This window comes from Balaenoptera ricei, chromosome 11 (genome assembly GCF_028023285.1).
Source record: "Balaenoptera ricei isolate mBalRic1 chromosome 11, mBalRic1.hap2, whole genome shotgun sequence".
NCBI classification, from domain to species: domain Eukaryota; kingdom Metazoa; phylum Chordata; class Mammalia; order Artiodactyla; family Balaenopteridae; genus Balaenoptera; species Balaenoptera ricei.
In genome coordinates, this window is record NC_082649.1 from 41232732 (window position 1) to 41243913 (window position 11182).

The 11182-nt window shown below is 55.0% G+C and overlaps 2 protein-coding genes across 12 annotated transcripts in view; one reads left to right on the top strand and one right to left on the bottom strand.

Annotated features, from left to right (window-relative positions):
* The window catches only part of SYNGAP1 (synaptic Ras GTPase activating protein 1), a 26829-nt gene extending 22878 nt beyond the window's left edge, over positions 1-3951 (bottom strand). For all 8 annotated transcript variants that reach the window (XR_009505752.1, XR_009505753.1, XM_059938924.1 and 5 more), the window contains exons 1-2: positions 3841-3951; positions 1606-1711 (exon numbers count right to left, since the gene is read on the bottom strand). Coding sequence is in view for 6 of the 8 variants with exons in the window: in XM_059938924.1 (XP_059794907.1) it covers positions 1606-1711; positions 3841-3945 (211 nt within the window). In the remaining 2 variants the exon portion in view is untranslated. The remainder of the gene's footprint in view (positions 1-1605; positions 1712-3840) is intronic.
* A 5607-nt stretch (positions 3952-9558) lies between these two features.
* CUTA (cutA divalent cation tolerance homolog) lies at positions 9559-11131 on the top strand. 4 transcript variants are annotated; one of them, XM_059938928.1, is made up of 6 exons: positions 9559-9635; positions 10036-10244; positions 10404-10463; positions 10574-10619; positions 10743-10792; positions 10910-11131. In XM_059938928.1, the coding sequence occupies exons 2-6, from the start codon at positions 10063-10065 to the stop codon at positions 11034-11036; spliced, it is 465 nt and encodes a 154-aa protein (XP_059794911.1). In that variant the 5' UTR covers positions 9559-9635; positions 10036-10062; the 3' UTR covers positions 11037-11131. The 4 variants fall into 4 exon arrangements, with proteins under 4 accessions (XP_059794911.1, XP_059794908.1, XP_059794909.1 ...); XM_059938925.1 differs by lacking the exon at positions 9559-9635 and adding an exon at positions 9642-9854; XM_059938926.1 differs by lacking the exon at positions 9559-9635 and adding an exon at positions 9642-9770.
* Positions 11132-11182: the final 51 nt, after the last annotated feature.

Genomic DNA, 11182 nt, shown 5'->3' on the forward strand with positions numbered 1-11182 from the left:
CTCCCCCTAAATATATATACCCCTGGACTCCCTCCCAACCCCTATTGAACCTCCAACACAAACACCTCCACATACCGTCCTCCAACTCCAAACACACATGGGTGCCCTCCCCCTAAACACACAGGAGACCCACACCAGAGACCCCAGACCTGAGGACTGAGGGTAAGGAGAAAGAAGGGGAATATGTGGGCTGAGACGCCAACCACCGGATATATGATAAACATGCTCCACAAGCATGTGACCATTCTGGCCTCGACACACAGGTATGCACACATGTACACAAACCTTTCCAAGACATGGACATGACTGACTCTCTCTCTCACACACACACACAGATGTGACAGACATCACACACATTCTCTGTACACACTCCACCACCACCACCTGGCTTTGCCTCACAGAGATGTGCTACCCACACACCCCCATGGTCAGAAGTTTCCATGACAATGACACACACCCCTGGCCACCCATCCACCCAGGGTCCCAGAGCTGTCCCCCAAGGGCAGTAAGGCCTGGGCCTATGAGAAGAGGGCTGAAGGGAGCCAAGGGATGGAGACAGGCCACTGGCTCTCTCCAAGGAAGAGAAACTGGAAGCCTGGTTCCCTGAGGGGAGGGGTAGCTGGTGGAAGAAAGGGGTCACAAGGGGTTGAGGGGATGAAGGACCTGGACCCTTGGTCCTGGAAGGGGAACAGAGTGGTAGGGGGCAGTGACAAGGGGGCTTCCGGGGGCTGAGGGCGTCTCTCTGCACCTTGGCTGCAGATCTCTGTTCTCTGCCTTCATCTCCCCTCACTGTTCCCATGGAAACCTTTTAAGCGAACTTCTCAGGAAGACAAAAATCTTTTTTTAAATGACTAAAGAGGGGGGTGGAGGGGGGGCAGAAAGAGGGAGGGAGGGGAAGAGACAGATGGAGAGAGGGAGAGTTGGAGAGACAGACTGAGCACATAGCTCCACAGACAGGCAGAAAGGAGATGAGATGGGGGTCTGATGGAGATCCACCGGGAGCAGAGGGGAGAGGCAGAGGAATCAAGAGGGATAGAGAAAATAAAGAAATCGGGGAGGAAAGAGAAAGAAGGTGACAGAATTGCAGAAAACAGAAACAGCTGATGAGAAGAGGGGAAAAGGGGAAAGAAAACAGGGAGGGTCCACAGGCCAGAAGGTCTGGAAGAAGAATTAGGAGCGTGGGGGTGGGGCAGAGGTCTGGGGGCCGGGCAGGAACTAGGTCATTCTTTCCAAGATCCCAGACCTGCGGCTGGGAGGGGCAGGGGACACTCGGACAGGAAGCTAAAGATCTAAGGAGACTATTTTTGCAAGCACCGGGGAAAGAGTCAAACTTCGCTGCTGGAGAGGAAAAAGGGAGCGAAACAGCAAGGACCGCTGGGGCCTCTCACCCACAGCCTCCGTCCCGCTCAGATCCCAGAGGAGGGCGCCTGCTCCGCCCAGGTTCCCACTCGCAGAATTCGAGACTTTGTCTCCGCCTCCTCCCGGCCCCTGACAGCTCCCTCGGTTCCCGGACTCCCCCTCCCCTGCAACCCTGTCCACCTTCAGCCCTCTCCCCGCGACTGTCCGGGGCAAGAGAGCCTGCTCGAGCCTGCTCGGCCGCCGTACCATGCTCGCCGTGGGGCCGCCCCTCCACCGGCACGGAGACTGTGCGTCTCAGCAGTTTGTTGCGACTGGACTCGCTCCTCCGGTCCCGGATCAGAAGGGGGTGTATCTAGGGGATGCGGGGGGGATGGGGTGTCAGACCTCCCTGGCCCAGGCCGTCCCTCCTCTTTCCCTCCCCCACCAAGGAAGGATGAGCCTGCCTTTCCACCAGGCCTGACCACCTTCTGCCCCCGCCCCTCTATACTCTTTAAGTGTCTCGGGATGAGTGGATTTCTCGATTTCTCGTTCCCTTCTCCCTCCGAGTCTGTCTCCCTCATTCCCTCCCGTCCCACCCTCCTCTTTTCTTCCACCATTTCTTTTGAAACACCCTCCAGGGAATTCCCGCAACCCCTCTGGCCTTCGCTGCTCCCTGAATCCACTTTCCCCTTGACCTTCAGTTCCTCCATTCTCCCTGTTTTCCTCCCAACCTCCCACCTCCCTCACCCCCTTCCCTCCCTCCGTGGCTGTCACGGGGGTAGCAGAAGCTGCATTTATAATCAGAATCCACAGCTTGTCTCCCTCCCACGGCCAGGCTTGCGGCCAGAATGGGACCCAACGTCCCCACCCCCCAGAGGGCTTGGTCACCTCCCCCCACCCTTCATCTCCTTCCATCGCCCCCCACTCAGCCTCTCTCACTTCCCTTTAGCCATCACCTCTCCCTAAGCCTCATCCCCAACTCGCCCTTGCCACCTCCTTCCTAACCTCCCCCTCTCCACCCCTCCAAGAACCACCCACCCCACTAGTCCCCAGCCCAGGCTCCACAACTCAGCCAATTCCAGCTCCCTGTGGCCCTACACTCTGTCATTTCCCACTCCCCCCCTCCGCACCCTTCCTATTTCAGTCTCTGGCCACTGGTCCCCTGGACCTGTCTGTCCCCATCTCTGTCATTCCTTCATCCCCCCACCCACTGTCCTCCCTCTTCATCCTCACACAGTCTCCAGTTTCCCCAGTTCATCCTACAGACCTCAAATCCTTGGTCAAGACCGGTGACCACTAGTGAATCACTCAAATGCCCCCCAGTGCCTAAAACTTGACTCCCCAAACCACCTCTCCCTTGAGTCACCGTGTCCTCCCCTGGACACTTGGACTTGACTCTGTGCCTTGGAAGCTCTCTACCCAGCCATCTCTCCACACTCACTTGCCCCCCAGATCCCTTGAAACCCTGGTTAACCTCAACTCCAGTTCTAACCCTGCCTCGCTACACACTCCCTGACAGCTTTCGGGGCACATCTCTCACCACCCCTCTGGTCTTGCAGGCTGCCCTATCACTCTCTAAAGCTGGTCCCCAAATCACCCCCACTCCCAATCACACCTCTGGGCGTCCACCCTTCATATTCACATCTTGTTTCCTCTGATGGACCCTCCACTGCTGACCCGGCTCCAAAATCAGAACCCACACTCTAATCACCCTGCATGGCCGCCACCTCCCACAAGGATGCTCTGTTCATTTCACATCTTTCACTCTGGCTAGTCCCTGCCCCTATCCCACTCTTACTCCTTTAGACAACTTCCCATACTCCCAGTTCCCCTCACCCCAGGCATCTCTCCCCTTATATTCCTTCCCCATGTCCCTGGCGAAAGCCCTCCCAGTGTCTCTCTAAACCCTGATCTCAGCCTTCCCCATCTTCACCGCCAACCACACCCAGGCCTACTGACCTCTGTCATCTCTCCTGGTACCCTGCAGCCCCTTCCCAGTTTCCCCACTCAGAGACCCCACTCTCTGAGTCCTGTACTCTGCCCCACGCCAGGGAAAGGACGGGGAGTGGTCAGTGATGGGGCTTACTGAGTGGGGGGAGAGGAGAGGGTCCCGAGGATTGCTTTGGAGACAATCCCTCCAAAGTGATCCCCATGTCTTTACCCCTCCTCCAAGCCCCTTAGTTTCCCTTTCCTAGCCTAACCTATCCCACAATATGAGCAGGGTGAAACAGGAGGCACCCACAAATCTTTAGAACCATATCTCCTCCCCATCACTGTACATGGCCCTCAAAGACCCCCTGGCCAAGGGGAGAGAACACCAGCCCCTTCTGACATCCCAACCCCAATCTCAGTGGCCACCCTCCTCCCACCACTTGCCAGTGTTTCTCTCTTTGCCTTCTATGTGTCTCGCATCCCTTCGCTAATGAGGATTCTCCCCATCCTTCTCTCTACATTTTCCCACACTACCCAGAGGTCTTTTCCCAGCCTTCCCACCCTGCTCACCTCGTCCTCATCCAGCATGAGAAGCTGGTTCCCCGAGATGATGCAGAACCGAGGGTTCCAACCAGGACGATCATATGGGGAATGAACGTATTGGGTTCGGTGCATAGGGGGTCCCCGTACATCTAGGGGGCAGAGACACACAGAAACGGTAAGGGAGGCTCTATGTATTTGGGAGACAGAGGTGTCTAAAATGGCAAGAAGAGAGTCCATAAAGGGGCAGAAGGGGAACCCACCCGCCTAGAGGAGATCACAGATGGGGGTGAGGCCCTCGGTAACTTTACAGGAATAGAAGATAAGCTTCTCTATCTGGGGAAAAAGAGGTGAGGGGAATCACATCACAGGGGGCTCTGGAGACTTGGCAGAAGAAATACAGAGGAGTGGTTCAGAGAGGGGAATTATATCATGACAGAGAAGGTACAAGTTTGGAGGCAGAGAAAGGTGAAGGAGCTCTCCAACCACTTCAGAAAAATAAAAAGGTGGAGGGTGCAGCAAAACTGGCAGAAGAAAAACACAGGGAGGTTGGTGGCAAGTGTCTGGGAAGAGGGAAGGCATCCAGATAGCTGCAGAAGACAAGGATTTGGACGTGGCACCACCCATCTGCAAGGGAGTAAGAGGAAGACTACAGAGCTGTGGGAAAGAAGGATGGGGATGTAGGGACATTTGGGTCATGAGACTCTGAGAGCTAAACGTCTGGAAGAGAGAGGGAGTGAGGGAACTTACCTGTTCCCAGAGTCAGAGTCATGAGAGGGCCTCCCCTCCTGCCTCTCCTCTTTCCTCCACTCCCTCCTCCCCTAGCCCAACCCTGCTCATCCTTTGGGGAAAGATCTGGTTCTGCTAGTGGTGGTGGGGAGTATGGGTCTTGTAGGCATCTGGCTGTGGAGGGGATGGGGAGTGAGGAGGTAGGAAATATGCTGTTTGAATGAATACTGAATTGATGTCTTCCCCTACTCCATGCCCGGAGGTCGGAGGTCGAAGATTCAATACTGTCCCCCTATGCCACCCCCTCCCCCCCGCCCCCCCCCCCCCGGCCACGTCTCCACGGACAGGATGGGAGCCAACTCTACAAGTTAGGAACCTCTCCCCAAGGCTCGGTAAGGAGCTTGAGGAAGAAAGAGGGGAGGGAAGAATGGAAGATCCAGGCATGTGACTTAGAGCGGGTCTCCCAAGACTAAAGCTGGGGTTGGGGACAAAACTTCTAAAACAGAAGAACAGTAGACTAAGGGTCACCCCTGCTCAGAGACCCCCCCCGACCCAGGGTCCCCCTTCCCCAACTTTGCTGTTCTTCTTCCCATGCCGCCATCCCTGCAAACTGCTTCCCCTTTAAACCCCAATGCCACACACCATCACAGGGACGTAGGGGACAGGCCCTATAGAAGACAGAAATCAAATTGGTGACATCAAAGTGATAGAAAATAGGCTTAAGGAATCAGAGTCAGAGTTTAGAGGAAGAAAAATCCTGTTACCTTTACAGGATAATTAATCATGGGTATATTGCAGGAAAAGAACTGGTCTTTGAACTTCATTCCAACTGAAAGCTCTGAATAGGAGTTTTGAAAAATCTAGCCCCTTTCTGTCTATAAACGTGTTTCAAATTTACCCAATCTGCAGGTCAGAGTCAGAGATGAACCCCAAGAATACAGGTATCTAGAAACCCCAATACTTTGAAATTCTCACTATCTCAATGCCACCTCAGAGATTCTAACCAATACCCTCTAGATACAGAGATTACCAAAACCCAGGCTCTGGGACTGCAGACACTGCAGGAAACATGCCCACTGCAATCAGACCCTGAGGACCCCCAGAGGAGACATCTGTTGATACATATCATCATTACGGGAGGGACTGGTTCAGGCTGCAGCCACAGGGAAGCAGGTTAGACTTCAGGGGACACATTCCGGGAGCGGGGAAGGACATGGGGAACTTAGCTTAGGAGCAACTCTGGAAATACACACACACAAATATTGTCTGGACTTAAGTAAGGATGATTCTGGGAAGCAGATGCAAGAGACAGAAACACAGTTGAGAAAGGGGAAAGATTTACTAGGATGAGCAATTCCACGGGGCTCAGATGGGGATCTCTTGTAGGTCCTGTTCCAACCACCAAAACCTGTGTCTTTGCTCCCCAAATCTCCAACACCCCAGGAAGTAGAGGGGCCAAGAAAAGAGGAATGGGTGATAAGAGCTGGGGTCTTAGGGGAAAGTGAGTAGGCACAGACTAGTGGTGATAAGATGGGGAATGGGGTGGGGAAGAGAGGATGGGGTGGAGAAGAAATAACAAGGATGGATCTAAGAGAAAAGGAGACAGGAATGATGGTAAATCTTTAGGGACAGGGAATATACCAGAAGGGCCCAAATGGACATGGGGCAGAGGAAATGAGGTGGACCTCACAGGAGTACTAGGACAAGGGGGTCAAGAAGGAGGGGGCAAAGAGGTGGTAGAGATATAAGGGAGCTACCAGATAGAAGTGAGGGAGAAAGAGAATGGACACCAGAGAAGGGACTGATATAGGGGAAGGACAGAAGGGGGACTCATATAAGGAACGGACACCATATGGGGGGAAAGATATAGGTGATGGACACCAGAGGAGGGAGGGGGAATGGAAATAAGGATTGGAGGTGGGGGAGGGGGGTAAAAGTGGTGAAGTAAAGGAAATGGATAAGACCCCAGGGATTACATTTCAACGGTCAAGGGACTTGATGAGGGTCAGAGTGTGGGGCAGGGTCCTAACCCACCCCCTACTCCCATCACTCAGTCTTACTTGTATTGCCCACCCCCCCCCAACAAACACACACTGAATTTGGCCCTCCCCCTGCCCTGGTCTCTCCTCCCCCAACCCATTCCCCATTCTCTCTCTCCTCTCTTCCCTCCATCTGGACCCTCCATTCCTCTTCCCCCCTCCCCCCACTGCCTCCTTCTCTCTCCATCTGGCCCCTTCTTCTCTCCCTCCATCTCCTGTCTTTTTCTACCCCCTAACATACTCTGAGCCCCCCACCATATTCTACCCCCCATCTTCTTGGCTTCTGTTTTCACCCCTATGTTTTCATTTTCTTCATTTTCCCCTCCTAGCCCCTCTCCTAAAACTCTGTCCTTCTATTTCCTTGATATTTTCCTCATCTCTCAGCTCCCACCTCCAAATTATTTCTGCAGCTCTTCCCCCAACCCTGTCCTTCTATCTTCCCACCCTTTCTGGCGATCTCTTTCCCCTTCATCATTTTCCCCTCAGCCCCCCTTCAAGGCCTGTTTCTTGGCCCCTCCGGCCCCTATCTACCCCTATTCTCTGACCTCCAATCCCTCCTTCCCCATTGCTCCCATCCCCGCCTTCCCGGTCCTCCTCTCCCCTTCCATTTCAGCTGCTCCCCTCCCTGGCCCCAGATCTGCCCAGCCCCCCCCGCCCCTCCCCCCTTCTCCCCCCCCCCAACTGGCCCTCCCCCTCCCCTCACCACCGTACCTCTGAAGGGGGCATAGGACATCGCGGGGATGCTCCCCCGATGGATGGAGGCGCGAGACCTGCTCATCAGGCCTGGGGGGGAGGGGGCGGGGGGGCCGGGGGAGAAAGAGAGGAGAGAAAGAGGGGGAGAGAGAGGGGGAGAAGGAGGAGGAGGTGGAGGAGGAGGAGGAGAGAGGAGCGGAGAGGAGCAGAGAGGAGCAGAGAGGAGGAGAGAGGAGGAGGAGGAGGAGAATAGGAGCCAACGGCAGCAGCGGCAGCAGGGAGAGGGAGAGGGAGAGAGAGGGGGGGGGGGGGGCGGGGGAGCGAGCAAGAGAGGAAAGAGCAGGAGGAGGAGGAGGAGGAGAGAGTCTCTGCAGCCCCCACCCCTACTCAGTGAGAACCAGAGAGGGAGAGACCCCTGACTCAAAAACACACCAGAGAGAGAGCAGTTCTAAAGATGCAGACCCCAGACCCTGAGATGGGGAGACCCCAGACCCACAGAGAAAGATACCTTGCCACCTGGGGTGGTGGGAGGGCGGGGGATAATCTGAGGCACAAACCCAAAGTCTAGAGAAAAAGAGACCCCAGTCTCAGAAAAAAGACCTCAGACCCCCCCGCCCCCCACTCTGAGAGATGGGTCAAAGGTCAAAATCTGAGCATCCAGTCTCTAAAAGGTTCTCCACAGCCACAGAAATCTTAGACTCAAGACTCAGACGGTGATCTCAGGGACTGAGACCTAAGAACTAGACTCAAAGAAATAGATGAGACCCAGATTCAGAAAGAACCCAGACCTAGAATTAGGTCTTTGAGAACTCAGACCCAGAGAGAGATATGAGACCCCAGACTTAGATCTCAGAGAAAAGAAACTGCAGACTCGGAGACTGACAACTCGAGAGACACAGAAACTCCAGACCCTGGGGGCGGTGGGGGCGGGGCCAGAAGAGACACTCAGCTAGCCCGGAGATGCAGAACTCAGAGACCCCAGACTCATAAAGAAGAGTTTCTAAGATCTCTGAGAGAGGGTGATCGCGGACCCAGAAACCCCCTAAACAAAAACCAAGGAAACTCAGTCCTGAGAAAGATGCCAATGCAAATACTGAAAGACCCCACAGAGATCTATCTCAGAGACAAACTCCAAACCCAAAGACAGAGATCTCAGGGAGACCCCAGCCCCAGAGAGGCAGGCATGAGAGAACTCAGCCTGGGAAATGCCCAGTCATACCCACAGAGCAGACCAGAGACCCCAGACCTAGGAGGGAGGGGGAGTACTGGGTAGGGGGTGACGCAGAGCGTTTTTCTCCCTGCCTCCTCCCACCTATTTCTCCTCTCATTGGCCCCTGTCTCCATTTTTGGGTCACAGGATGTGCTTGGGCCCCAGGGAGGTTATGTAGGACAGGTCCTGGCTCCTAGGGGGATGGGTTAAGGGAAGGAGACCCAAGACTGAGAGGTAGACCTGTCCCGGAGAGTGAAACAGCAAGGGGATAAGGGACAAAAGAACCATCACTACTTCCTGGTGTCCTCTCCATATCCCCAACCTGCAGCCCTTCCTCCACACCCCATACCGATTCACCAGTCTGTCTCCAGCTTTGGGGTTTCAGTTAAGAGAGCTGAGCGCCCTCAGCCCCATTTTAATCATCTTCTATCCCATTTACAGGGTCTCACTCTGTCCTTTTTTTAAAATGCATCTTTCCTCACCTAGGCATGGTCTTGCCATGCCGTGTCTGCCTAATCACTCCCCCCTACCCAGGGACAGCTGCCAGGGACAGCTGGTTCCTCAGGTAATACTTGTGCATTCCCCAATTCAGGCATCTGTCACTCCTAACCAAAATGGCAGGGGGCGTTCTCTCCACCCCCTGAGGTTCAATCTCCTAAGACCCTCCCACTCCTTAAGGCCTCGGGAACAGTTTAGGGGCTGTTACTAGGCACATTCTGGGGTTTAAGGATGACTCCCCACTCCACAACCTGACGCATCAACTCTGCGGGGTCTCCAGACCCCCTTTCCTTGCGCCAGGTCTCTCATCACGTGGCCTGCGAGGCTGTCCCGCGATTGGTCTCTTCGCGTAGCTCATTGAGGTACCGCCGCCTGAGGGGACCAGCCCCCTCACGTGACAGTGGAACGCCGCTGCAGCTCTCCTCAGCCTGCAATAGGCCGTTTCCGGTTTACACGGAAACGGGTGTCCCATTTCCGTGCACGTCTGCAGATCCGTTTGTTGATTGGTTGGATCCCTCTTCGCCCCTCCCTCACTAGGAGGCGGGACAAACTGGGCCACGTGAGGGCAAGGATTGGCTGGCTCTGGGGGTTAGGGCGGTCCGGCTTCTACTGTCACGTGGCCAGCGCTGTTTTCTTATCACGTGGCTGCTGCCCAGGTAAGAAGAGGCCGCTCTTCCTAGCTTTGGGGCCCTTTCTCGGCGTAACGTGTGGCCTTTGATATTCAACTCTCCTCTACCAGCATAGGCTGCATGAGGGGGGGGCGGGCTCCCGCATTCCTGCTCGGCGGAGGGGTGAGTGACCGGCCCCGCCTCTTCCGGTCCTCGAAGCTTCGACCACCACCCGCACCCCAAATCCCAGAGGTTGGCCCGGAGGAGGTAGTGAAAACCGAGTCTTTGTCTTAATTTTCCAAGTTTCTCTCTCAGCTTCAGGGACCTTTTCCTTCGGGGTGCAGAAGAGGGAAGGCAGAGCCTGAGTGTCTATCCACGCAAAGGGTTCCCGGGGTGCAATTTCCTGGGGTATTTATGGGGAGACACAGAATTCACCTCCTGCTCTCAGGCCGCTCTGCTCCTCTCGCTTCTTTGGATGCCGGCCCTGCTGCCTGTAGTCTACCGCCTTCTGTTGCTACCCCGAGCCCTCCTGTCCATGGCTTCAGGAAGCCCCCCGTCCCAGCCCTCGCCGGCCTCGGGCTCCGCCTATGTTGCCGGCTCGGTCTCTGCAGCCTTTGTCACCTGCCCCAACGAGAAGGTCGCCAAGGAGATCGCCAGGTGGGGACCTCAGTGTGGAGCGAGGAAGGATGCTTAGGAAGGGAGAGTTGGAGGTGGGGGAGAAGAGTGTCCTCCCGCTGCTTCCTGCCTGTCTCTGGGCTGCCAGTGCAAAAATCCGGGTCACGGGGTCTCTAAATGGGGCTGTCTCTTCACCTTCAGGGCTGTGGTGGAGAAGCACCTGGCAGCTTGCGTCAACCTCATTCCTCAGATTACATCCATGTGAGTCATAGAAGTTGGGGGGGTTAACCTACCTTTCGGGTCTGACTGGCAGTCTTTTTTCCTTTGGGGAAATCTTTGCTGCCACAACGCTCTCTTCCTGACCTTTTCAGCTATGAGTGGAAAGGAAAGATTGAGGAGGACAGTGAAGTGCTGATGGTGAGAAACGTTCCCTCACCCAACAAAAACTTAATTCCCTGACCACTTACTTTGATCCCCGTCCCTCGTCTGAGATCCTGAAATCAATTTCACCCTTTGATTCAACTGTCTTCCCCCCCTTAGATGATTAAGACCCAAAGTTCCTTGGTTCCAGCTTTGACAGATTTTGTTCGGTGAGGACTTTATGGGTAGAGGTGAGGGTGTGTCCTGTGGGGTGAGACTTGCTGGGCAGTCTGAGGGGGTGGGCTCCTTCGGGTAAATCTTTGAGTGATCCCCCATCTTTTTCCCAGTTCTGTGCACCCTTACGAAGTGGCCGAGGTGATTGCATTGCCTGTGGAACAGGGGAACTCCCCGTACCTGCATTGGGTGCGCCAGGTTACAGGGTCAGTTCCTGAGTCCGGCACAGCCCCACCGTGATGAGCCTTTGTTTTTGCCACGTTCCCTTCATATACTTCAGTGCCCCCAGCCTTCCAGGTGATGACCGGACCCTTAATAAAGCTTTAGTTCTGTCATTTTCCTTTTTCCTTGTCAAAAAGTGAATTTGGTTGGGAAGATCAGAAGTG

Excerpts from the sequence above, each read along its gene's own strand:
- CUTA (XM_059938925.1), top strand. The coding sequence starts at position 9,729 with ATGAGGGGGGGGCGGGCTCCCGCATTCCTGCTCGGCGGAGGGGTGAGT. Across the intron at positions 10,245-10,403 it reads GTCGCCAAGGAGATCGCCAG|GGCTGTGGTGGAGAAGCACC; the intron begins GTGGGGACCTCA and ends CTTCACCTTCAG. Across the intron at positions 10,793-10,909 it reads GCTTTGACAGATTTTGTTCG|TTCTGTGCACCCTTACGAAG; the intron begins GTGAGGACTTTA and ends TCTTTTTCCCAG.